Source organism: Muntiacus reevesi, chromosome X (genome assembly GCF_963930625.1).
Source record: "Muntiacus reevesi chromosome X, mMunRee1.1, whole genome shotgun sequence".
NCBI lineage: Eukaryota > Metazoa > Chordata > Mammalia > Artiodactyla > Cervidae > Muntiacus > Muntiacus reevesi.
This window is the reverse complement of record NC_089271.1, coordinates 21,317,894-21,344,813: the sequence shown is the minus strand read 5'-3', so window position 1 is coordinate 21,344,813 and position 26,920 is coordinate 21,317,894. Positions and strand designations below refer to the sequence as shown.

The window sequence follows — 26,920 nt, the reverse complement described above, 5'->3', positions numbered from 1 at the left end:
GTTTTCCCCCAGATGAACCTGGAATAGGTAATGGAAATGGGCTGAATCTTTGCCATTTTGTAGGAATTAAACAAAGCATTTTATAGAGCTCAGTGAGCAAAGTCTTCAGGCTTTAAATCACATGCTACAGAGTGGGGCTCATATTCTTCCCCCTCATGAGAAGACTTCCCTTGTCATGGCTGAACAGAGGACTGTGTAAATGTCACCGGTGCCACCTCTCTGCTTCAGGGAGGGCCAAGCAGTGTTCCTCCAGCCTGGCCCTTTGGACAACCCAGCTGCATTCTGCTGTGCCTAAAATTGTTTCAGAAGAAGCACAACAAACAGTACAAGTAGAGCCATTTATTCTTCAGCTTGCTCCATCAACGGCCACTACATCTAATTTATGGTTGACAGTCAAGAGAACTGAGCTTCAATTTGCACATGCACCTGTCCTTAAGTGGAACCATATGTCCATGGCCATGATTTCCTGTTTGTTCACTGCAAATATCCCCAAGATGAATGAGACACATTCTCTCCTTATCTTGAATAGGGATCACTTGGGAGCAGCCCTTCAAGGCTGTGGCATGCTGCTGCCACAAGCGTAGACCTAGAAAGCTTGGAAATAGGTTGCTCAGCTCTTTCTTCTACTACGTCCACATGTATTCTTTCTGCCAATGAGAGCATGATGCAGAGGGGTCCTTTACCTGTCTTGCCCTGGAGTGTGTTTAACTGGTGCTGGAACATGAATTGGACAATGAAAATGTATGCAGATTAAATGAATGAATGGGTGAGGAAAAAAGGAGTAGTGATAGGCACTTTGCTGGGCATGAAGAGACCAATACATAGAAGCAGTTTTGGCTCCCTGGAGAAAAGATGGCTGAGAAATTCTTGATTGCCCATTAGCCAAAATGAGGACACCATGATGACACCCCCAATGAGGTCTTTATTAATTTAGGACAGTGGTTCTTCACTCTTTTTGGGTCATAGACCTCTTTTGAAATCTGATGACAACTATGAACTCTCTTTAGGAAAATGCACATAGGGAACATATACACACATTTTTGCATATAATTTAATTTTAGGGAGTGCAGAGTCCACCCTCCCACCAACTCACCCATGGCCCCAGGTGAAGACCCCATGATATAGACATACAGAATTTGGCAGTAAAGTGGCAGAGTGGAGAAAAGAGTGAGGCTAGGAACTAGGAGACTGCAGTCACAGCCCTGTATCTGCTTCTAACTAACTCTGTGCATGTCATTTCACTTCTCCAGGTTTCCATTTTCTTAAGTGAAAAACAGGAGAGTAAGGTTGATTCTCTCCAAAGGTTCATCTCATGTCAACATTTTGGAGGCAACAGCATTCCATCCACCAAGGGCCCTTCATTAGTTGCCTCCTTGGTGCACATTGCTTTCTTTGTACTTTGAAAAGAAGCCTTCTTTCTCCAGATCGGCTCCTCCAAACCTTTGCCGTGCTAATTTTAATCTAACCTGAAGATCGACACACAGGCCAGAGATCTCTGCTCCCTCACTTCGTCTTGCTTGCATGGCGCCCTCACAGATATCAAAGAGGACTTCAAGCACATCACCTGGGCGGCAGTGGGGCAGGTGAGAAACAGGCTGGGGAGGACATCCTGACACTGCCTCTTCAGGTGAATGGATTTTAGCTCATTCACTTTCCTCTTTGCTTTCTCCTGGACTGGCATGAAACAGAAATAAACAGTTGTAACCACCACAGGGAGGAACTCTGCAATGTGTTGGCTGAAGCAATTCTCAGTCCTTTGCCAGAGAATCCAGTAGTACTAATTTACTGTTTTCCTTTCATGTGAAAAATGGGAACTTTGTCTTCAAATACCTGATGCTTTTTATGTAGCTGAGACTCAAAAGCAAATTACCGTAAAGGAGTGTCTTCAGACAAGCCAGGCACAGTAATGAAATATGTGCCCCTCCCTCCATCCCCGACTGCCTGTACCTCTTTCTTTCAAGGATTACATCCAAATCCACCATCTAGAGCCTGTGCCCCTTTCCCACTCACCCCACTAAGTGATGATCTAGCCAAATTTTGAATGTCTTAAAATGACCAGGACAATTCATTGCATTTTTATATAGCCCTAATCCTGGACTCAAGTCTACAGAAATCTACTTCTCTGTAGCTTTACATCCTGAGCTCAAGTGCTACTGTGTGGGATGGACAAATTACAGATAATAATGTCTTGAGTTCCTTCTTTACACCAGGCCTTGCCACAAGTGCTTTCTGAACACCTTCTCATTTAATCCTTTCAGTAAATCCGCAACATCACTCAAATGTACATTCTCGAGGGCAGATTTTTTAACAGTCTCATTAGTTCACTGCTGTCCACAGTCTCCAGAACAGTACCTGGGTGATATTAGGCACTCAGTAAGTATTTGATGCATTGAAAGATAGTTACTGTATTATCACCATTTTACAAATGAGAAAACAGATTCACAGAAATCAAACACTACTATAAGCTGCAGGGCTGCTTTAATAGGATCCGAAGGAATAAAAAGCCATTTGGAGGAGGATATCATTTGTGTCCAAGAGGCTCTGCCTCACACCACACCCCCCAGGGCGGCTGCCCAGTCCACCCGTTCTTGAGATAGACACAGCCACGCTTCATTGCTGGGGCTGGAGGAAAGTGATGTCATGGTCCCAGAATGCCACTTAGAACAGTTGGGTGGTGGTTAGTTAAAATAAAAGAGTTATCAAGGGCCTTGCTCAGAGCAGCATATTGCATAAGTAACTGTAGCCATGGAGGATGGCATCAGATGGGATTATCTCACTTCTGCCTGAAAATTGAGGGAGTAAAAACGGTAGGACAGGCAGGAGAAAACAAGCTAACACAAACATCACAACCAAAGCAAAACAAACCCCCCAAATCTTAAAATCCCCAAACTCCCAAACCCAAAACAAAACTTATGAGCTGGAACAGTGGAGAAGGAATTTCATTGACATTTATCTTTTTTTCCCCTGTGGAACAGATAAACTCATTTTAGCCTGAGGAGCCCTCATGCTGTTTGCTGGGCCATTGCTATAGGACTAACAATAACGCCCTATTTCAAGTATCATTTTCTTTCTTGCAAACCCCAAGTTTCTTGTGAATTTACATCTTCTGCTGTTTCACTCATCGAAAGAATATCACCCTTACCCTGATTTTTCTTTTTTTCCCTATGAATGGCCAAGAAAGCCCAGTATCACAGTTTTTTTCTTTTAGTTGAGCAGTAGAAATATTTCTGATGGATGGAATATTTTCTTTGGTAAACAAACAATAAATAGCAACTCAAAACCAACCAAATCAGTTTCTTTGGTAAAGTGAACATTAATGTCTTGATTGGAATTAATTGAAAAAGAAAACTTTTGCAAGTGTTTGCTAGGATCATTCCCTCCCTCTTGATAGCAATTATAAAAGTAAAACTTCATGAAGTAAGGACTAAAATTTGCAGGAGATGTGATTCTGAGCTATTTCTAAAATGTGTTATTCATGGTGGGGCTAAACCAATGTTATTGGAGCAATTATTAATAATCAATATTAATAAATAAATAATGATGATCTCACAATAAATAATAAGTAGTAAATCTTGGCATGCAGAGTCCCCCAGTAAAAATAATTCATTCTTTCCACAGTCGAATTCCATAAGCTTTGATTTCAAGTGCTGAAAAGAGAAGTTGACAAATTTTAAAATGCCCTTCATTTAAAAATACAATATCCCACGGTATACAGAGACCCAGTCAAGTTGGAAAACTACTATCTGTCATAAAATAAAGTTCCACAGTAAGTCATTCTGGTTGACTCAATTAATGCTTAAATTCTCAACAAAATCCACTTAATTGGTGTGTGTGTTGTATCAATTTTATGGAGTCATTGTAACCCAAGGTACTCCACGTGGCCAACACTAAACCAATGGCTGATTTAGAACATGTTTTTCAGAAAATGATTTAGCAACATATGATTTAGGAATAAAACCAATCCCCTCTTCAGCTGTGTTTTATCAGTAACTGCCTAGTTGCAGGCCCCTTGGAGAGAGAATTGATCGCAGATCTATTATGAGAACTTGCCCTTTTTCGAGGATTGCATTTGTCCTTAGATTAAAGCTCATTATCTTCTAGTTGAGTGCATAACACGTTGGTATGATCACTTAGTGTGTTTGCAGGAGAGATTGAACAAGTGTGTAATGCACTAGCTATGATCCCCTGCACATATATTTAGAACTGTGTGAACAACAGTACATGAAATAGAAAGCACAGGTTTGCACTTGGTGTAGTTACATCTGAATCATTTGGGCATTTTTGCTGTCTGGAAAGACAATGGTAAACCTAAATCCCAAACATTACCCAGACATTAAAAAAAAAAAAAAAAAAGTCTGCCTTGTGGCCAATAAGTCCTATGTTTCTTCCTTGGAAATGTACTTTGAAGGGAGTAATAGCCCTCTTATGAGAAGATCTAAAACTGGCCTGCCCTGTCTTAGGCATGCTGAAATGATGGAAACCCTCCAGTGGTGTGACCCTGGGTGAGTCGCTTTATTCTCCTAGGTCTCAGTTTCCTCCTCTGCAGGGATGGGGAAGTTGCACAGTACGTCCGCTAAGGTCCAGAAAGGCAAGGTGCTTTGGGGAAATGCTTATCACTACAGATGTCTAAATAAGCTACATCTCTAAAAGGGAAAAATACTGTAGACATTTGCCTCAAGTGTGACCAGGTTTTAGCTTCATTTTTATAGACTGAAAGAAATGCAGGGATCTGGGGTGACATACACAGCCTCTTCAGATCAAACCATTTCTGTTTAGATCCTGTAGATACTGCAAGCCCACAGTATAAACATCTAGGCTTGATAATGTACAGAAAGGCCGTGGACGGAAGGAGAGGGGGCACCAACGAAGGTGTAGGGGGACCAGGAGGATTAAAGTGCAGCCGGGTGAGCAGGAGAGCTTGACTTGTCATCATTGATAGACTTATATTGGTGATTACATCTTCCCATCAGTTCCATTTATGTCATTTTCAGCCCTTTGTGTCTTTGCCTGAAGTTCTCAGTTTCAGGACTTACAAAGTTTCAGGACTTTTCTTCTCTGTGTCTCTGAGCAGGCAGGTCTCCTGAGCAAAGGCGGACTGGCACTACAAGTGGCAAGCTGTGGCCGATAACTTTTCCTTCCTCAGCTATGCGTGGGCAGATGTTGTTTCTGGGCATCCATGCAAAAAATGCATGTAGGGCCAAACCACAAACAGCTGTACCAGCTGGCCATTTTTTTGTTGTTAAAATGGAAACACTATCTCTGGGTTCAGTTAGACACCTGCTTTTTCTCCATCATGCCAGGTATTTGGGTTTGGCTCTGTGGTTCTGGGTACCCAGAGCCTCCTGCCAAAAGCTGCAATTACTATTGCAGATCCATTTGGTGACAAGCGACAAAATATTCCAAAATAGACTCACCTTAACTTTGCATTACTGAAGCTGTCACTGGTTTAAAGGTATATTAACCAAATCATACAAACATTAAAAGTGTATTGATGGTGGGTGCGTGGGGGGGGTATGATAAATTAACTCTTGACAAGAAAACTGCCTCACCCGGGTGACTTTAGAGGTGACTCAGTTTCAGCCCATGGGTGATGGCCATTCCACTGCATGCGTTTCTGAGGTTCTGGCTGCTTTAGCTGGCCAGAACTTTCACAAGCATCTCCTTGGGGTGTTGGGGAGCTAGATGATATGGTGAAGACCTTAAACCATAGACCCTGCTTGGAGCTACTGCTTTGCAAAAGTTCTGGAAGCCTTGTTTGAACAGTGCTCAAAGCTATTTCTGCCTTGGCAGCTGACCTTTCAATCATAAGGTTTTTGTCACCATACCAGCAGCATCTGCAGTGTGAATAAAATAGGATTCTGCTTGCTAATAAGCTTTCTCTTATTTGAACTTAGTTTAAGAGACTGTGAGTCTCCTAGGATGTGTGTGTGTGTGTAAATTTTCTCTGATGACAACCTTTTATTTTAAAGGTTGACAATTTCCCCATTTCCCCTAGTCCTTTACTGTTTTTGGCAATGCCTATTTCTTATCCTTAAAAACCAAAAAACAACTTTAAATGTGTTGCCATGAACATCATCCCTTTGCTCTTGATAAGACCTAGGGTGAAACTGTAACAAGCAGATGCCCTCACACTGTTGTAATTTGGTCAACCACTCGGGTGCTATCGATATCCACCATTTCGACACACTCAATTTCCTCCCGATTTTCAGGATTTTTCTTCTCTTTCCTTTTTTTCTTAGAGGGTGGCAGGAAAGTCAGTATCACAGGTAAAATGGCAAAGCAGTGAAAGAAGGTGACCAACGCTATTAAAAACAAGCACCTGAACAGTGTACAGGTCAGATTTGAAGGCACAGCTGCAAGAGGAATCAGACCAACAAGATAGCAGAGGTAACTCTGTAAAATTGCTACCCCATGCACTTCCAGGGCATTTTTTACCCACTTCGTTCTTGTGAAATCCTTGCCCAGAACAAAGGTGGATAAGAGTGGAGCACAGTTGTCAATTGTATAGTTAATTCCATATATTAAGCATAGCACGGAAATGCAGTCCAGTTGCACTTTCCATAATGTCATGAAACCTATCACTCCAAACTCCACGGACACAACCGTTAGAGTGAGCCAGACGTTAATCAGAGAGTCTGCCACCAGGAATGCCGAGAAGAAGAGCAGGAACAAAGCACTGATGCAGGAGTTGTGCAGGGGGGCTCCCAGGGAGGAGGCGTATCGATCCATGTACACGAAGGACGGGTTGAAGACAATGAACTTCACCTTGGAGGTGACAGAAAGTCTCCTCAGGGTCTCCAGGAGATCATAGAGTTCTTCTCTGTTCGTTTCCATGGTCTTGGCCACCAAGAACATTCTGGAGGCCACTACGTCAACCTCATCATTATACTTTTTAGAGAAGATTATGTCCTCTTGAAAATGGGAAAATTGGGGGGCTTTCAGGAAGGAATTTCTCAACATGTCTGTGAAGTTTTTCTTAGGCAAGCCAGTGGACACATTGAGTTTCCGAAGGTAATTTAAGTAGCTCTCAAACCAGGATATTCGCACAAACCCCTTGGTGTATTCTAGCACGTCTTCTTGGACACTAGTGTTCCAGTATTCTATAGACTCGTATATGTAAAACCCAATCACCGGACTGTAGTTGCTAAAGTACTTTTGCTGGGCAGTAGTGTACTCAATGGTTTGCGTCGCCGTCGCTACGATGTTACTAAGGTCTGACCCTTCACTGACCTGCAGATAGCCCATTAAGGCAAAGGAAATATAAATAAGGTAAAAGAGAACTACAAAAGGCTTGACATAGGTGTTGGTTATCCAGTCACAGTAATAGCGTTTGAGGAAACATACCAATAGGTGACTCTCGTAAGTGTTCGCTTCCTCACCGTCCGCAGTGTCCTCGCTGAACCTGGCCGTCAGGAGAAACCTGTACCATGCCGGCTTCTCCTGCAATGCCTCAGGCTTTGGGACTTTCCTACAGAAAATACTATGCTGGTAATTGTTTTCTATGTAGCCAGTGAATACCAGGCTGGAACCATAAAACGAGAGTACATAGAGGTAGTTGAAGAAAATTGCGATACAGGAATTGCAGCAGAAAATCCTGGCTGCCTCAATGTTCGTGAAAGGGCTGGCCCCTATGCCGAAGGTGACCAGGTACATGGCAGTGGTGAGAGAAAAGGAGAGCATGGAGTCTGCATAGACTGCTGCAGTTCTCTCTTTAACATGTTGGTCTTCTCTAGTTTTCCTCCAGGAGGATAACATTTCAAAAGTCCCATATAATCCATGACCTGAGGGGGCAGAAAAAGACCAGATCAAAAGTTTAAAAGACTGAGGTTTCTAAAGAGGGGAACCGACTTGGTCCTGGGGAACAACTGGGTCAAAGGAAACGTAACCCATCCTAGCGGTGACAGGTCAATGTCAGTGATTTCTCCTGTGGAGAGAGAGACTTGTGTTTTGGTGAGTCTGACATGTTAAGGGAAGGAGGGCAGATAGAGGAGCTAAGATCTTCATGCTTCCTTCTGGCTGAAGAAAGCTGGGTGGACTTTTGCCTAAGAGATCTGAGTAGACTTGCACCTGTGTCTCTTGGGGCTTATGCACACTGATGGTTTAGGACTGTGGTTGCAGTTTGCAGAGTATTTGGTTGGTGGAACACTCCAGAGAGGATGCCTGGCCACTCCACTCAGCATTTGGCTTGTCATCCCCACAAGGCTGGAGGTTAGCACAGCGGAAGGCAGTGGGCAGAGGGGTCTGAGTTAGTGTCTCATCACCTCATTTAAGTTTGGCCAAGTGGAAGGCTTTAGGGAGAAAGAAGCGCTATATTTAATCTGAGCCTTGACAAGAACTAAATCACAGCCTCTTTTTTCCCTTCTTCTCCAAGAATCAATGCAGGATGCAATAAATCTGAGAAACAGAGGGGAACAAAATAAGTAGGGACAAGTTTGTGTGAACAGGAAGGATGGAAGAAGGAACGAGATTCACAGAACTCTTCCTGCAGTGGATAAAAATGAATTCAGGTTGAAGGTTTATGGCTTGTCTCTGGTCTTCAGGGACCTGTTGGCCCCATTTGGGTTGGATGAAGTCTCAAGCTAGTGGTGACTGCTGGCTTCTTTACACTACTTGGCAACGGCCTCTGAGGGCCAGGGCCGGGTCAGTAACCTCTCTCTCGAACTACTTAATGCCCTTCCTCCTTGGTTAGTATTCCAGTAACCCTGCAACAGCAGACTTACAGTAAGTGCTCCTGTTTGACTTTGCTGCCTGCAACTAGATCTAGTTTAACTTCTCTCACCTCTCTTGGTGGGAGCCAGACATTTCCCAGAGGGGCTTCCCTGGGTTTCTAGGCCACTGTAACATTGAAAAGCCCCCCCCCCCCCCAAAGTGACCTGTTGTGGCTTTCTCTCACTCCTGTCTTGGCACTAGGATCTGCAGATCTCATTTTCTGCTTCTCTGCCTTGGCATATTCAATCCCATTATTGAGGATAATAAAATCTTTACCCTGTGGTACAATCGTCTTGTTTTTAAAAAGGAATTTAAAATCTCCAGCCAAGCGTAATGCTGAGTGAAGTGAGTCACTGTGCTCTTGTGTGTACAATAACTGAGCGCTCGTCTGCCCTCCTGCCCAGGCTGGTATTTATATACTTATTGTGAAGTCTTGGCCTCAAACCCGCACACCCATTCCACAGTCATGATACAGACCTGTTTCCTCAGAGGAATTTGGCATTTATCTTAATTTACTGGGCATCATTTTACAGCCACTTTTAGAGGTCAGGTTAAGACTGTCAATTTGATAACTAGCACCATGACCCCTATTAAATTGAAGACACCTAAACTCCCTAGACCAGAAGTAAAAAGTACACTTGTTGACTGGCATCCTGTTGTTAATTATGTTTTAGATAGTTAACATCTAGTCTTAAGAGGGAAAACTATTTATTAAGTTTGTTTCTACTGGGTTCTCTGGAAGGATCAGCCAACCTTTGATTATCAACTGATCCCTTGATATGAGGGTAAAAAAATTTCCTCCGAGGCACCTGCCCCCTGGAGAAACAGTACTGATCATTTCATCTGGGGCCAGGGAGAATAAGTTCTGATAGGCAAGACACACTTTCGAGTTTCACTGAAAAGGCAAATGGAATTGTATAAGTGTTTTCTTTCTAGAAAGAAAAAGAATTTTTAAAACAAGGCTTTGGTGCTGAGTCATTAAATGTGGTAAGAAAATGAAGATGCATAAAGCAGGACTAGAATTACTGGTATAGTAGGATTTAAATTAAATCTGTTTTGCAGCCCTTTTTACAGTGGGTGTGATGTTTTATAATGACATTATCTGACCCTGACTCTTGTTGGAAAGTACAATAAGAATTCCTTTCTTACCTTGGTATTGAATAATCTTAGAAGCTAATTGAAAAAGGATTTAAAATTAATAGAGTTATTAGGTAAAAAGAGTAAGACCTTTGAGGGTCCTGAATGAAAATAATAAAACTCAAGGGATGTGAAAGTAGGCTGTTAGCATGTCTTGAGTTCTGTTGCTGCATTTTTTTTGAATACTGCTACAAAATTTTAATATTATAGCAAAAAATTCAATACAATATTAAAAGAATATCACACCATATCAAAGATGTATATATCAGGAAATCTAATCAGCTGACTTTATTTAACTTTTTGTTTCATATTGGAGTATAACTGATTAACAGTGTTGTGATAGTTTCAGGTGAACGGCAAAGGGACTCAGTCACATGGCTGCTGCATTTTAAATGCCTTGTCCTTCTGAGTTTGATCACTTTCATTGCACATGACACATTCTTGGTTCTGGGGGCAGTTCCGGAAGATTCAGATTTTACTCACAGGGGCTTTTGGAAACTCTGCTTCTCCTTGATTCCTCTCAGGGGTGTGCCTGCATGACTTACAGAGGCCAGAAGAGGAGGCCCTGAGAAAGAATCTGTTTTACCTGATCATTCAGCCTGTGTTGCTAGTTGTTGTTGGCCCAGTGCCAAGGCCCCCACCATTATTTCTGATAGGCCAGACTCTGGTTTCTCAAGCCCACCTTCCCACCAGCACATGCCTACACCCTCAACTCCAAATTCCACTTGTGCATTGTCTTTAGAGAACTCTTTGAATTTCAGGGACAACCGCTAACACTTTATCTGGTCCTCCTCACTGAAGCTCAGTCAGTCAAGGGGGGAAGGCATACCAACATGGCGTGGCCATCACCGCTGCCTCCCAGGGAAGAATAGTCTGGAGTGCCTAGCTAGCACCAGACCTGATTCACAGCTGGGCACTTATGTGGAAGAGGTTGGCCTGTTACCGTAATGGAAAGCTCAACTCTGGGGCTCCTGTTCTCTGGCCTGGACTCCAGGGAGACATGTTCCATAAGCTGTAGGACCTGAAGAATGCCCTGTTCCCCAAGAAGGTCTGCTCCATCCGTCACCACAGCTGAATTCCCTTTGGTTTGACCTTCATGGGATTCTTTTAAATGCAACCCCCTGTGCAATAGTTGTCTACTGAAGCCACTACCTTTCACTCCGGGGAGTGGGACAAAGAAGGGAGATGGGGAGGGAGGGCAGAGAACATCACAGGTAAGAGGATCTCACAGAGACTTAACTCCTTCACAGTGTTTCCTGCAGCCAGCCCTGGGCTTCATTTTTATATCCATGTCAGAAACTGGGCCAGTGAAAACCAAGGAAAGGCAGGGAGGAAAGATTTAAGGAGATTCGGTTCCTCTCCACTTTCTTCTCTCAGCAGCTGCCTCCCAGCACCCAGGGACCCTCCTCTCTTTTGGTCACAGTACTTAAAGCTGAAGAGTTGCCAGAGGGAACTGTTAAACCACACATACTGACGCTATCAAATTCTGAAGGTAAAGAAGATTTTAAAGCATTCAGGTAGTCTTTGTAAAGCACATTTAAGATGTTTCTGTTTTGGTTCAGGGCATGTCGGTATAGTTAAATGCATATGAACACATGCCTATCAGTGTGCATCAAGACACACACACACCAGTCCAAGTTCTAATTATTCATGAGTGACTGCTTTGTGGCAGCACAGGCTTTTAGCCAGGCCCTGGGATAAGGACAGTAGAGCTCTTCACCGGTGTTCAGACACAGTTTGTACTAGGAATGCAATTTAAATTTTATTAGCAGTAGACTTTGGGATTTTCATCTAGTAAAATCAAATACTAAAGGGTTTAGGCTAATCAATTTTCTTCCTTTCCAAAGAATTTTCTATCTTTTTGTGCAGTTACCTTTCAGATTTTGGAGGCAATGAAAAGACAGCACAGATGATAAATAATACTAATGGTGGAAAATCCTCCAATCATTTAGAGTGAGTCTCAGGAATACTCACAAATTAAATCAAATCTCACTCTTACCCAGACTCTTTTCTGGGACCTGACTGAAGCCTTCAGGATTGTTTACAATCCACTGACCCAGGAATTGACAAAGAATAGTGTAGAGTTAATCTAACTTTACCCAGTAGATACACTTCTGGAAAGTTATTCATAAAGTTAATGATATTTTTAATGTATTTAATGGTTTTGCTATTAGAGGCAATCTGGGTGATTTGTATTTTTATTTTTTGTCAATGAATATCATAGGCAAATCAATCTACTTGGTACACTGGGATTTTGTAAGGCAGATTTTTCTTGAGGCCCAGAACCTCCTGCCTTCTCCAGCACGCAGAGCCACAGCACAGAGGCTAATGCCTTTGGGCTCTCCTCGCATTTTAATCCTTTAATCCTAGCAGGATTTCCTCATCCTGAGTTCCTACAAGTAAGGAATAACTGAGAAGATGGGGAGGGGAAATGAGATGGCTTTGAGTTTCAATGTGAAAACATTTAATATCAGGAGATAATAAAGTCATTTATAGCATGCCTGGGAAGTGCCAGATTTCCTATATGAAAATAAAATTACTACATTCTTCTAGAAAATCCATAGAGTATAATGAATGCATGAGCAAAATCTGCTTAAAACATATTTTATTCTTAGACAAGCTCCACTAAGTAGCTCATGTTTATAAAAAGCTTTTCCTTCCATGACATCCACATAAATTCATGGTTTTGTTTTTTTATTTTTTTTTTTGAGAAGAAATTTAAAGTGTGTATGTGTCTGGCTTGAGTAACATTTGTTTTTAGAGAGAAGTTCATTAATTGGGTTACATTTACACTTTTCCTGTTATAAACATTTACTTTCTGTGCTGAGTTGTTTGGTTTATCACAGCCTGTTTTGTCTCACAGTTAAGAGTGAGAGTAAAGGTGTACTTTGCTTAAGCTAAGACAGATGCTCACATCAGGGTGAATACATACATCTAAACTCTTTCTACTAGAGGCTTGTCACATTTTGGTAATTCTAATCACAGCATTGAGTTTTAATCTGAGAAATGATTTTCCTTCACTCAAGAGCTGCAAATAAGAGTCCAGGAAATGAATAGCTGTTTTGTGTTTAAAGATAAAGTATTTACATACTTTGTGTGTGTGTGCGTTCACATGCACAAACTATATAAAATCAGTGTGCACAACTGCAGCTCATAATATATGCTGTGGTCATTGTGTGATATTTCTTCATACAGAAGACGTATGTAATATTTATATACGTGGCATATCTTGTTCAAATACATTTTATATATTTACATATAAAATATGTGAGTATATACTGTATAATATAGAGAGAAATGTACTGTATTTCTCTTCAAACATTCAAACAATATGTATACATAATATGTTATAAATATATAAAATATATATATACAACATGAACTTATTACATAATATATCACATTACATATAATATAGGTAATGTGATATATAATATATATTATACACCCAGATTATACACACACATACACACAGATATATACACAAAATGACTAGTAGGTTGATGTGCAATTTATTTTACTGGTGAGGAAGAGAAATGTTAGTGTTGCTACACCAGTCAGTGCAGAGAAGGGGCTAGAATCCCTCCCTTAGGTTCCATCTACATTTTGGTTCATGGCTGGTGAAGCAGTCTAGGTGAAATGCAGGGTTTCCTTGACAATGACTGTGAATCTGCTTGCATCGTGAGCTACTGCAAACCCATTTGGTCAACACTACCTGGCCCCAGCAATGACTTTCGGAAATGTTAATCCAAATGCAACAACCAACTAGGTGTCCCTCCTTCTGTTTTTTTTCCCTTTTTTTTTTGTTTTTTACCAGCTCAGTGTCCTTGATTTCAGCTGCCATACCTTCATGGAATCAGCCACCCCCTATTCCCTAGACTAGCTGGCTAGACCATCCAGAGGATGCCCAGGAGACCTGGGTCAGAGATGGATACCTTTGCATTCCTCTGCCTAATTGTTCTCTGCCCCTAGTCCCATTCTTGCCATCCTTTATGGTTAAGGATAGAAAAATAAAACATGTCTGATCCATCCACTCAGACCTATTTCTCCCCATCTACCCTGTACTGTAGTATGACTGGTGGAAGATAAGAATAAAAAGATGAGAACTAGACACAAAACTCAATAACACAATATCCTTTTAAATTAGTCCCACAGTGATCATAGAGCATTACAAAAAGGATATTCAGGGAAAAAAAACACTTTGAAAATAGTATATGGAATTACTCTGTTATTTCAAATCAGATGTAAGCAACAATGGGAACAACAAAACACCTATAAATCAGTTTTTTTTTTCTAGGTACCATGGAACCTGTTAGTAATTTATACCTAAGCAGAGTATTTCCACAGCATTCTTAACATACTTTTACTCCATCATGTAGACTGTCATATTGTTGCAAGTAATGAACTTATACCATAATGTAGGAGGTTGAATCATAAGAAATTACTGCTTTTGGAGATCAAAAATAGCCAGATATTGGCACTAATTTCATAGGTGAAGAATGGTTGAATATTGACAATTTTGTATTTGCTTTGAACTTTATTATTATCTGGCTGATTTATTCCCCTACATTTCTCATGACTTTAGAAATATACCAGAATAGTCATCAGGCAAGCACAACTTTTCAGGTTTGCTTAAATTTAGAGCCAAGATAATTAAGAGTTCCGTTTCTTAGAACTAAATTTCTTGCACTGGACCTTTTACCTCTTTGTAAGCCTGAGTTCCGTATAGTGCATCACATTCCAGTTGGCAGCAAATAAAAACAATTTCTCAGAGAACTGAACCTTACCTTCTAGTTTCTGCTAAATACAGATAATCTTAGGATGTATACTTGGAGGAAGCCAAACATCCTTGCTATTAGTCTCTTCCTAGCATTTAATCACATCCTTGCTTCTTTCCTATCCTTGAATTTGAATGGCCTGGCTGGATAATTTAGAAGGAAGAGGGAACCTTGGATCTGACATTAGACCTTCTCAAAATTCCAAACATTTTAAAGGGCTTGAAGAACATTTTTCTTGAAGAATATTTTTTATCTCATCTGATCTCTGAGGCTCTTGTATCTTAATAAATGCAAAGCCACCCTTATAAATTAATTACCACATATAAACTAATATTCAAAATACCTTTCACCACGACTTCAGTTTTCCCCTTTTAGCTGTACAGAATGTACATGAAACACCAAATCTACCAGATGAAGAAGGAAGAAAACCTTCCTTCTGTTCCTTTCTATATTCCCCAACATTCCATTCCTTTCCTGATTTGTGTCTGATCAGCAAAGCTGTGGAAATATTAAGCCTGTAAGGAGAGCTGGCATGTACAAAACCTGTGCCAATTTCTTAAATCATACCCAACTGCCGGGCAATGTTGTAAATCTTCATCCTTTAAAGGAAATTCCATAATGGATTAACATGATGAGTGTCAAATGTTTACAAATGGCAGTTCAAGTACCTCGACGCCTGGTGTTAATATAGTTTGGAAAGAGAGGATATTACTTTACACACAAAGGGTGTGGATGAAATAAGCTCCTCTCCAAAGTATAATAACTAAAAAATGTCAATGAGCATTTATGATACTGTAGACCTTTAAGAACTTCAGCTCTAAATAAACTGATCTGACTCATGGACAGGGGTTTTGGCAGAAGTAGGACTGTCTAATATGCCTGACACTGATTAAAAACATTCTAAATCCTGATGTATCTATGCTTACATCATTGCCAAAATGATTCATCTGTGTAGGATATATTCTTATTGCCAGAGATGTCACGTATCGTCTTGGCTACAAACACACAGTCACATCCCATTATGGTGAACTCTCAGAGTTTATCCAAATCCTTTCCTATTCTGGAATTTTGTCAGGTTAATACGGTTTGACACACGTGGTCTTAAAATTTTCCATTCTAAATCTGCTGCCATTTTGGCATTTGGCTGGGTCTGGCCTTAAGTGACCAGCATCACACTGAGAATGTTTAGTTTGTTGAATTTTAAATCTATAATTGTGTATCACATTATAGACCTATTGTCAGCCAAGGAAATTTCGTCTGGAAAGGACAAAGTGATTTTTTCTAAGATACCTTTCCTTCTGAAAGAAGCCATATATTTTTTAAAGTTTTATTTGACTGTATATTAATATCACAGAAATCAAGAAGTTTTGCTTAAATCTGCTTAGCTTAAGCATAACCATTTGATGCTATAGACGGGCAAATTTAGAAACTGGACAAGTTTACTGAGTCACACTGCAAAACCCTTAGCACCGCATTTCTTCTTGGTCATTTGAAACATTTATTGGCATTTTAGGACTGGCCATCAAAAAAACAGAATTAAACATTGGTCTTGAACACAACATTTATGAACGTGCTCTTGCTTAGATTTCATTTTACAATCAAATCTGAGAACGATGAGTTTATCTGAGAAATACAGAAGGGTAGCCATCCTAAAGCCAGGTGCTGCTGGCTTTACGAGTGTATTAAGCACCCATTACATGGTGCAAAGTATTTATTGCAAATAGGCCTCAACTACTAAAACACGTCGCTTCCTTTCATGTTGTGACTAAGTAATTTGAGATCTCTTTGAACTGAAAATGTACAGAAAGGTTGTCTACTGACTGTCAGCAGGGAAAACTGCCATCAAATCAATGCATGTGACATTCCTCACAAATTACAAACAGGGTTTTTTGGGCACTGCAGCGCTTGGTTTCTTTTGCTACAGATGATAGGTTTTTCTGAGTTGAATTCATGTAAAATTCACTGATACTATGTCTTGGTGGAGTTGTGGTACTACTCTTCCTGAATTTGTCTTTTAAAGATGCTCCCTGGCTAACAGCGTCTTTCCATCTCTTCCATCCCTCTCCATACCAGTACTGTCTGGTGTATTCCTTTTCGCATTGAGTTTTGCTTACAATATTTAAAACTTCTTTAAAAAGTACAAAAATCAATTTTAAGAGATTTGAAATACTGTGATTTCTTTTACTTAATAAAATTCAAGACGTTTTGAATATTTAGTTTCATTTTTACTTACAATGAAATTGATTTTTAGTGAAATTAATGGGAAGAAGTTTTGAATGTTACTGTTGTGTGTTTTGCTTAAAAATTAATTTTAAGAAGCTCTAAATTTTGTGGTTTTACTGAATGCAATTAGTTTTTAGGAAGTTTTAAATATTGTACCCTTCTTTGAGCTCACGATAACTACTTAAGAGTGTCAAAAACCAGGGATGATACTTCTTTTCCTAGCCGTAACATCTTTTTTCCTCACTTAAGAACCTATCTCCCTTCAGTTTCCTGTGAACCCTTATCCCTGTTTATCTTCCTTCCACAGAAACAATCACAGCAAAAAACACTGTATTTTTAAAATGAAAAGCTAAAAAAAAAACACCCCAAGCATGTGACTAATCATGAGCAAAACATCTTAATTTAAATCTTGACTCAACCCTCTGTGGAAGCTCCTCACAGCCACTCCTTACTCAGGCTGCAAGGAACCGCCCTGTATTCCACCATCGACCCACATCATCTTGAGGTTATTTTAGAGAGGCAAGTTATGCTGCCATCTTAGCAGACTGAATTCAGGAGGAAGTATAGCAGCCTCCTCCTCTGCTGTGTTTGGCAAAGATGAGTAAACTGATCTGGTAAATTCACAGCTCTCTCAGTCTCCGCACAGTGCCCCACTTTTCCACAAAAGCTACTAGTATGTGTTTATTGCTTGGGTCTCAGTTCCTGCAGAGCATGGAGTAAAAGTGAAAGTGAAAGTCGCTCAGTTATGTCCAACTCTTTGTGACCCCATGAACTGTAGCCTGCCAGGCTTTTCCATCCATGGAATTCTCCAGGTCAGAATATTGGAATGGGTAGCCATTCCCTTCATCGAGGGAATCTTCCCAACCCAGGGATCAAACCCAGGTTTCCCGCATTGCAGGTTGATTCTTTACTGGCTGAGCCACCAGGGAAGCCCAAGAATACTGCAGTGGGTAGCCTATCCCTTCTCCAGCAGATCTTCCCGACCCAGGGATTGAACCAAGGTCTCCTGCATTGCAGGCGAATTTTTTACCAGCTAAGCTACCAGAGCAGAGCATGGAGGGCAGCACATAATTCTGTGGCCCCACCAGCCCCTGCGTATTATCATTTAACCATCATGCAGCTAAGATGGCCTGAGTAAATTCCTTTTTTCCCTACTACCCCTAAACAGGGTATCAGGCATACTAATGAACTCAATCAGGGTTATTTCTCAGCCAGTGAGAAATGCCACTTCATTTTTCATGTCAGTATCTGATTCCAAATGACATTTTAATTTTGCTAAAGGAACTGATGAGAAGTTGCCAAAGAAGAGGGAGAAGCTAAGTGTTTGGATCCTTGGCCCATGAGAAACTCGATATCAGGCTTGCTGGACCTCTGCCATCATCAATATCAGATGAACAGAGCAACTGACATATTATGAGCACTATGGCTTTACGTATACCAGAATCTCCATGAGGAAATTTCTGCAGCCCCCAAGAGACTACATAATGGGATTCATTTAAAAATATTCTCCTGAGTTCATAGCAAAGACAAGAAAAAGTTACCTTCCTATTTATGTCTCGCTTGTTGCCTTCAGAGTTCTTGTCCACTGACCATATCCTTCTGTGTGATGTTCGCATCCACCCTGCGCATCGGGTAGGGAAACCAAGGGCTGGTGGACACTGTTGGTGCCCCACTCGTGGCCCTCCCAGTCCTCATTCTTGAGCTCAAAGAAGCCTTCTTACTCCAAATATTGGTAACCTGAGAGATTTCTCCAGCTTCAGGAATGTGATCAGTCTTCCCCGGGAAGTGCTGGGGAATTAATGACCCAGGGAAGAACCCTCAATGAATCATATATAGGGTTTCTGGGTCCATACTGCAGCTTTCAGACTCCTCACTCCTCAAGGACACCTCTGAGGTCTCTCCAAGGTCCCCGGTGGGACTGAACCACAGATGTCCACAGTGGTAACCTGCTGATTAACATACCCCAGATCATCTTCCTTCCCCGTCTCATGTCCCTGCTTCCAGGTTGGGGTCTCCCGGGCTAACCTCCCCAATAAACTATTTGTATCCAGATCCTTGTCTCAGGGTCTGCTCCTGGGGAAGCCCGACCTAAAACACTGGTGCACAGAGATTAACATCTGCTGAATTTAAATTAATATCTACAGCTACTTCATGGAGGGCCAGGGCTGGAAGCCAGGGCTTTGGGTTTCCGGCACATCAACAATAAAAGGTTGCTTCTTGAGACCCAGCACCACCTTACAGAATTGGTCCCAGGGCTTCTGGACTAAAGGAAGATGCTATAAATGAAACAAAGTTGTTAGACAACTGCTCCTGGCCTTTCAGGAACCCTGTCACCACCATAAGAAGGAGGAAATAGAAGGAAAAAAAAGGACAGTAATTACCTAGCATGATGAAAGGGACTCCCAGGAAGGTGGAATTGTATTTCCCACCAGTCAGATTGATGATCCCAGCCGCGGTGAGGGTGGCGAGGCTTATGGTCACCAGCCCAAGCAGGCCCAACCAGGGTTTGCTGCGGACGCAGTCCTGCATGGAGCAGCAGAGGATGGCCATGGTGACCACCAGGATCAGGCTGGTGACCAGGTAACGTTCTGATACACGGCTGGTCTTCTGGAAGTCTTCCCTCAGCGAGGAGGATGTGTAAGGGTACATTTTGACTTTGCTGTTAGATTTCTGGAACAGTCGGACGGTGTCACAGAAGCTGGACTCCCACCTCTCCGCCACCATGTCGTTGAGACTGTTGATGGACTGCAGGTAGTAGGTGAGCTGGACGGCCTCTGCAGATTTCACGCGATCCTTGCTGTGCACAGTGACGCCTCCCAGCTGGTGCCCGTTATAAACTGCCCTCCCATCTTTTAAGTGAGTGATCGGGTACGTGATGGCAAAATTGGTCCGGTTGGTCGCCCGAGCATTCTTTAGCTCCTCTAGGACATGCACAATGTCGTCCACAATGCAAGTCTTATCGTTATTCAGGATACAGATGTGAGCAAATGTGTAATTAAATCCAGGCCTTGGAACCTGGATCCTGGTCACAGCAGCATGCAACTATGGGGAAAAAAATGAAAGTCAGTTTTGATGACCAAAAGTAAGACATTCCCAACTGACAGCTCTGTGGACCCAAAGGTCTCTATTTTTTTGTAGGGGAAGGGAAAGGGAGTCACTCATGCCATCTCCAAGCTAAAGAGTTCAAATGGAATGTGAGGACCTTACATCAGAAGTGAACAGTAAGGATGTAAGACATCCATCTGACTCGAGGGCCTCCTAGCGTGGTCCCTGGACCAGCAGCAACAGCACCACCTGGGGACTTGTCAGAAATTCAAATTCTCAGGTCCCATCTCAGACCTGGTAAGTCACACTCTCTGGGGGTGGGGCCTAGGAATGTGGGTTTTCACAAGCCCTCCAAGGGAGGCTGATACAGCTAAAGTTGGAGAAGCACCAGCATTATTTCTCCATGTTGTGTTCTTTATGTGTGATTCAGTGGGTCTGTAACTATCTGAGAATCTTAACAGGTCCACCATTCAGTCTCCTCCTTGAAAATGTAATGGCAAAAGTGAACTAAAGCACAAGTCCAAGCACAGAGGTCCTATGTAGGCCCATCCTTTGTGACTGATTTGGAGGGCAGTGAAGTGATTTCCCCATTCAGTGCAATCACTCTGAGGCATACAAGACAAGCAGTTCACCTTGAGGATCCTCATAGTCCTGCTTCTACAGGAAGGGGACTGTAGCTGCAGATCTTGGCTGGGGTACAGGGCAGTCGTGCTAAGGAAGTGCAGCAGGATTTATTCTGTGAAGCTTGTCCTAAGTCATATTTGCCATGCCCTGATTCTGTATGCCTGTGATCCAAGTGCCCGTGGGAATACCGACACTCATGTAATATCACCTACTACATACCAGGCACAGTTCCATGCCCTTCATACAGATTATGTCATTTAATCCTTACAAGAAACACTGAAGTAGGTACAAGTACCCGTCTCGTGTTACAAATGAGGAAACTGAGGCACAGAGAAGCCAAGTCACCTGCCCAAAGTCACACAGAGCTGGGCTGTCCCAGGCAGTCTGGCTCCAGAACTTGTCCTCTTAGCTCCTCGCCAGACACCTCCAGGTTGGCAATGCCAGCAGCTGGATAAATCCTGATTTTGGGCTTTCACCATCCCACCCCCTAAGAAATTACAAGTGCTCCATCAAGTTCAGATATATAGGAATATGTGTATTCTGTGGTCTAAGGTGAGAAAGTAAGGCCTTCTCCCTGTGAAATGAGGCCAGTTTCCAAAATGAGGCCAGTGGTGGCCATGTGAACTACGTGAGCACACCTAGGACCGTGCCCAGCTCGGAGCACTCTCCTGAGCAGAGCTGGCCATTGTCCCACACCTGGTGAGTGGAGAACACTCCCCACAGAAAGGGAATGAAAGCCTCACACCCAGAGTTGCCATATTGTTGCTGCACCATTGTGATTCATAACCTTCTGAGTGTCTCCATGACCCCGATAAATTTGCTCTGAAATCTGCTGTAGCTGGTTTATTTGCTTAGACATTTTGCTGTGTATGCCTGTGCCAGGGTGAATGGGATATTGATTATGTTTTTAGAAAATGTCTGAGGGGCACCAGCTGTCAAAGTCCTTTAGTTGGTGCAGAGCATGAGTTGTTTATCCTAATTCTCAGTGCCTCCTCCCTCACATCTCACATAGGCCTCACACCTCACACCTCACACCTCCCTCACACATAGGCCACAACCCTAAGGTTCAGGAAACACTTCACTGTATTACATTTGGCTGAAATATTCTGAGTCCTTTCCTATACACACACACTCACACACACATGCAGAGTTGATGTCCCAGAGATACCTAGGAGACTGTTTTCACAAAACTCTAACCATATGCTAAATTTTTGTTTTGATGCTTTGGGACTAATGAGGAGCAGAATAACTTGAATGGTTTTAAACACTGAGAGTGTGTTTAGACACACCAAGAGTGTGTTGTAAGCTTGGTCCAGTGAGTTTTGATTAAAAGAACTCCTAACTAAAAAAGAAAATTCCCAAATATGAAAGATTACTGTGGAGGAGGGAAGAACCAAGAGGAATTCAGTGACAAGAGAGAGTTAAAAGAAAGACTTTGGGGGAAAGATTCAGAATAGGCTAGAAAAGGAGTGGTATTGAAAGCATGCATATGTGTAATATTTAGTGCATTGTTTGTTCCCATGAACGGTCTAATAAATCTCCCTTGGAGTGATTACTAAATATGTCAAGAGAAAAAGATTGCCAAATAAGATGGTGTTAAGCCACAGGGCTGAACCCAATTATAGCAAGGGGATATTTTCCATCCGTTCTCTGAGGCGACCATGCCACGCTGGGTGGGGAGTTGTAAAGCATTTAGTGATCTGGCAGCTCTGCAGATCTACTGCTGGGACCCCTGGGACCACAGACCAAAGAAAGCAGACACACTGTTAACCCCTGTACCACCAGCACATCGGAGGGAGGCTTGAAAAGCGAGAACCTCAGTGAAGTCAGAGAGGGGAGGTGTCTTAAGTCTAAGTACCAGAGCTGCTGTGGGATTCACCTGCTTTGAATTTCTGAAGGGCGGGTGGGTAGAACATGTGTCATTCTCGCTTCTCAGTGGCAGGGAGATGCTGGGTGACAAAGCAGCCAGAGAGGGGGTGTTGGCTGAAGCCACCCACCTGGCAGGGGGAGTCTGCGTGATTCTTCTGGGGGTAAGAGGGGAGTGGATAGTGAGAGGCTTGGGAAAGGAGAGTGGAGATTCTCTCCTGGGACTTCTGGAGTGTGTGTGGCTCTTCCGGGAGCCATGGGCAGACACACTGCACATGCTACTTGGACTTCTTCCTGTATAGTGTTTTAGAATGCCCAGATTTACTTTCCTAAAGGAGCCCCACTCAGGACAGCAGACATATTAGTAGATGATCTTAGTCCATTCATAGGGGAAAATGAAAACCAGAGATCACAGCTATGTGTTGTCATCGTTGGTCTATACTTACTTTAAATTTCTGTACTGGAAAAGAAAAGCAAGATGAAAATGATGACAAGTTAGTTTTCAGTGACTTCATCTTAGCCTTTAAATAAATTTTTGCTCTTACGGGCAGGAGGGGGAAAGAAAGATAGGAAAACATCAAAGCATAATAGTGAAATGGTTACCAACACACCTCAGTCTACAGAATGGACAGTCTCAATTGCTGCAAGCTTATTATTAGTTACAGACCCTTGGAAAAGAAAAGGAGAGGGAAACAACATGAAGTAATAGTCCTGACCCTTAATATAGTCTAGATCTGTCATGTGGCTCAACATAGAATCAATGTTTCTATAACTCTGTATAGATTTTTAGATTATTCACTCAACACATGTTCAGTAAGTACTCATCAAATCTACTGTGTTGTCAATAATAGGATAAATTCCCTGAATTTAGGGTGCTCACACTTACATATGGAAAATCACATAAAAGATCTGATGTCCAAAACAAAGGAATGATCCTAACAATAGACAATGCCGAGCACTCTAGCAAAGCATAATCCAGTGTCAGTCTTGATCACAATATGTTTATTGTATTTGCTGCCAAAGAGGCCAGTGTTTGTACATGTGTGTGCTCAGCTGCATCTGACTCTTGTGATCCTATGAACTGTATGTAACCCACTGGGCTCCTCTGTCCATGGGATTTCCCAGGGAAGAATAGTGGAGTGGTTTGCCATTTTCTTCTTCAGGGGATCTTCCCGACCCAGGGATCAACCCATATATACTGCATTGGCAGGCGGATTCTTTAGCACTGAGCCACCTGGGAAGCCCCTCAAAGAGGCCAGACTGAATGTTAAATTGAGATTCATTCTAAGGCTCTGTTTAAATTGTTATATTCTTTGCTCTCATTACCCTTCAGGTTAAGAATGATGATAGTAATAGTAACTAGTCTGCTTAGTACTCTCTATACAGTTTTCAAATTTTATTCAATACAGGACTCTATGGAAATGGTTAAATCATTATTTCCATCTTATAACTGGAGCAATTGAGGCCTAGAGAATCTAGACCAGGACAGCTTTAAAACTTTAGTGAGGATGAAGAGGACGTGGGGAAGAATGAAGAATTGTCTGCCCACTTGGTTCACATGACCAGCCTTGATGTGACTGAGCTGCAGGGCAGCTGCACCTGGGTTTATGGGGTCCATTGAGAGAGACCAGAAATAATCCAAAGAGCCAACTTTATGTTTAGGCAGCAACGGAACGTGGTGATGTGAACAAGTAATGAAGGATGGGTTTGAACTTACTGACTTTGCTTATTCTCCATCCAGTCTCTTCAGTTGCCAAAGAAAGCTTTTAAAACAGACTTACCAAGCAGAGAGACCGCGGGGCATAATGGAATTCAGTAAAAAGTTTTGAGTTGAAATCTGGCTTTTGCTGCTGAGATAGGAATGTCAGAGACCCTAGGAATGTCACTCTACTTCATATCTCAGATTTTTCAGTAAAAAAAGGAGGTTGGTCCCACTAATCTCTGCAGACAGACCGTTTGGTTCTAACATGACATAATTCTAAGATGAGTGACATCCACAAAGTATACAATCAGATCCTCAGCAAGAGAAAGTTAACTCCATAAATATCAATTTGAGATTTATTACAGCTGCTTGAAGTATGCTTTTTCAACACACTGAAGTACTTTTTAGGTCAATGACAGATCTGATAGTAGATGAAACCCAGAAAGAAAACCACATGGTAGGGAAAAATAGGTTTACTGGAGAAAAAAAAAAAGATTCCCTCCTTTGAGTGATTTCCCGTGCTGGGGAGGCACTGACTCTTATAATCCCCTTCTGCCAGAGCCTGGGACAAAGCCAGTGTGGGCTGCTGGGCACGACAGGCCAGAGTCTCATTTCCTCTCTGCCTCTCCTTGGCACAGGCAGATCTTCCTCAGAAGACAGCAGGGGCACCTTGTCGAGGAGAGTACAGAGGGATCCGGGAGGAAGTGTCTGCTCCTGAGTGGTAATTAACATAGGAAAAATACCTGTGGGTTCAGAAGAGCTCTTCTTCCAGCTTTTTTTTTGTATTTCTTTCATGTTGAAAAGGGGGGACACAGAGGAATCGGGTGGAGAGGGAGGTGGGGGGGGATTGGGATGGGGAATACGTGTAACTCTATGGCTGATTCATATCAATGTATGACAAAACCCACTGGAATGTTGTGAAGTAATTAGCCTCCAACTAATGAAAAAAATTAAAAAAAAACATTAAAAAAAAAGAAAAATAAAGGTAATATTCTTAAAAAAAGAAAAAAGAAAAGAAAAGGGGGGACAGATAAAGGTGGAAGGCCATCCTGCCAGGCAGGGCAATTAACATCCTCAGCTGTCCCCCAGAAAGCTCAGCTGCACTGAGGTGGTGAGGAGGGTGCAGGTCCCCAGGGGTATCAGTCTGATGACACCATCTTTATGGGCTGCCTTCCTTTCCCTATCTCACCTTGCCGCTCCCTCCTTTTGCTACTCCCAAATAAGCTGCTCACGGGAAAACAGTTGAAAAGGGGAAATTGTTGGTTTGCTTGTCTAACCTAACCTACATTATTTGCCCCCAAATATTTCTCTCGAAGTGACAAGAGATCAAAATTGCTTCAGAATGCTTTCAAGGAATATCAGGATTTCACCCTCAAGTGAAGCGTTTTATTCACTGAACCCCTCCAGATTCCATGCCTTGATCAGGGTTGATATTCTGCCCTTGTTAAGGGGGTAGGAACAGACTGGCAAGGTGTTCTCCCCCAGGACACAAGAAAACACCTTGAAGTGGATGGGTCTGGTCGCTGCAGTTCATCAATTACGCTAGTTCCCTCGGTGTTCTGTTCTGTAGCTGCATGATCTCACTCTCACCCACTCTCTTTCCTCTTCTTTTAATAGAAATGCATTACATCAGAACATCAGTCGCAAGTTGGGGATTGTTACTGTGATTCATTTGTAGTGCAGCCAAAAGCAAGTTAGTCATCCCTTAATAAGTGAACAGAAATATCATTCTGCCTTTGAAACATAACATGTTCAGAGGATGCCGAATTTAAGCTGTGGATATAGCTAAACAAATGACTGTCTATCCACACGCTTCCTCTACCCATGCGTGCCCGCTGTTACATGCTGACCTGCTCCAGTGACAGGAGACAAATGGTCACCTTTGTCAGTACTGCAGAGCCAGTGCAGGTCTGAGAGAGTGGAATGTTTCTGTTTTTCTCCTTGTTTTACCAGGGGCTAAACACTGTACTGTGGGTGCTGGCACTTTTAAAAGCCCCACATTATAATTCCCTGAACAGGTTGTTTTGTCTTTGCAGCTCTGACTGGAAAGACACTGTAGCTCTGGATCTGAAGCAAATAAATTTGAGATTTTCAAAACAAAATATAGTCATGACGAAGGAAAAGACAACTGCAATATCTCATTGCAACTTTTGCCTGACTCCACGTTGCTCTGGATGAGAAAGAATGCGATGAACCACAGGTTCAATACTCTCTTTTTTCCCCATAGTCTGGGAGGAAATTTGATTTGTTCTTGACTATTAAAAAAAATTCCTTGATAGGAAGACTCCTAGAAATCTGTAAAGTTAAACTTTCTGATTAGAGTGGTTATTTTTGAATCCTGCTGTTCTCACTTGACTTTCATGGTCAAGCTTAAACTCTGCTTGAGCAAGTTTGTGGGTCATGAGTTTTGCTAGGTAACTCTAAGAGAACAGGACGCTCTCAGAAATGGGAGAATGTTAAAGCTGATTGGCTAAGAGGCAAAGAGAAGTCCCCAGGAGCCAAATGCCTGGGGAACCGGCAACAAAAGTTTTAGGATTTGGTCAGGAGATCACAAATAACTATGCAAGGGACAGGAAAACAAAAAGAACACCAAGAATGTCTAGGTATGGACAACAACTGTGAACCTAAGTGGTAAAACCACTGGATTGGGTGTCAGAAGAATTCCATTTGGGTCCCGGTTCTGGGTCTTGTTGGCCACATGAGTTAGAGATAAATAAAAAATGAAGTTTTGAAAATATATACCATGCCACTTCACTGCCCTCAATTCTCCAGTGATTCCTCATCATGCTGAGAGCAAAAATCCAAGTCCCGACTGTAGCCAGCAAGATGAGACATT

General features: G+C 42.2%; 1 protein-coding gene across 1 annotated transcript in view; it reads right to left on the bottom strand.

Annotated features, from left to right (window-relative positions):
* Positions 1-6,126: 6,126 nt before the first annotated feature.
* The window catches only part of PTCHD1 (patched domain containing 1), a 50,917-nt gene continuing 30,123 nt past the window's right edge, over positions 6,127-26,920 (bottom strand). The window contains exons 2-3 of the mRNA XM_065916560.1: positions 19,229-19,889; positions 6,127-7,781 (exon numbers count right to left, since the gene is read on the bottom strand). Of these exons, the coding sequence (XP_065772632.1) occupies positions 6,127-7,781; positions 19,229-19,889 (2,316 nt within the window). The remainder of the gene's footprint in view (positions 7,782-19,228; positions 19,890-26,920) is intronic.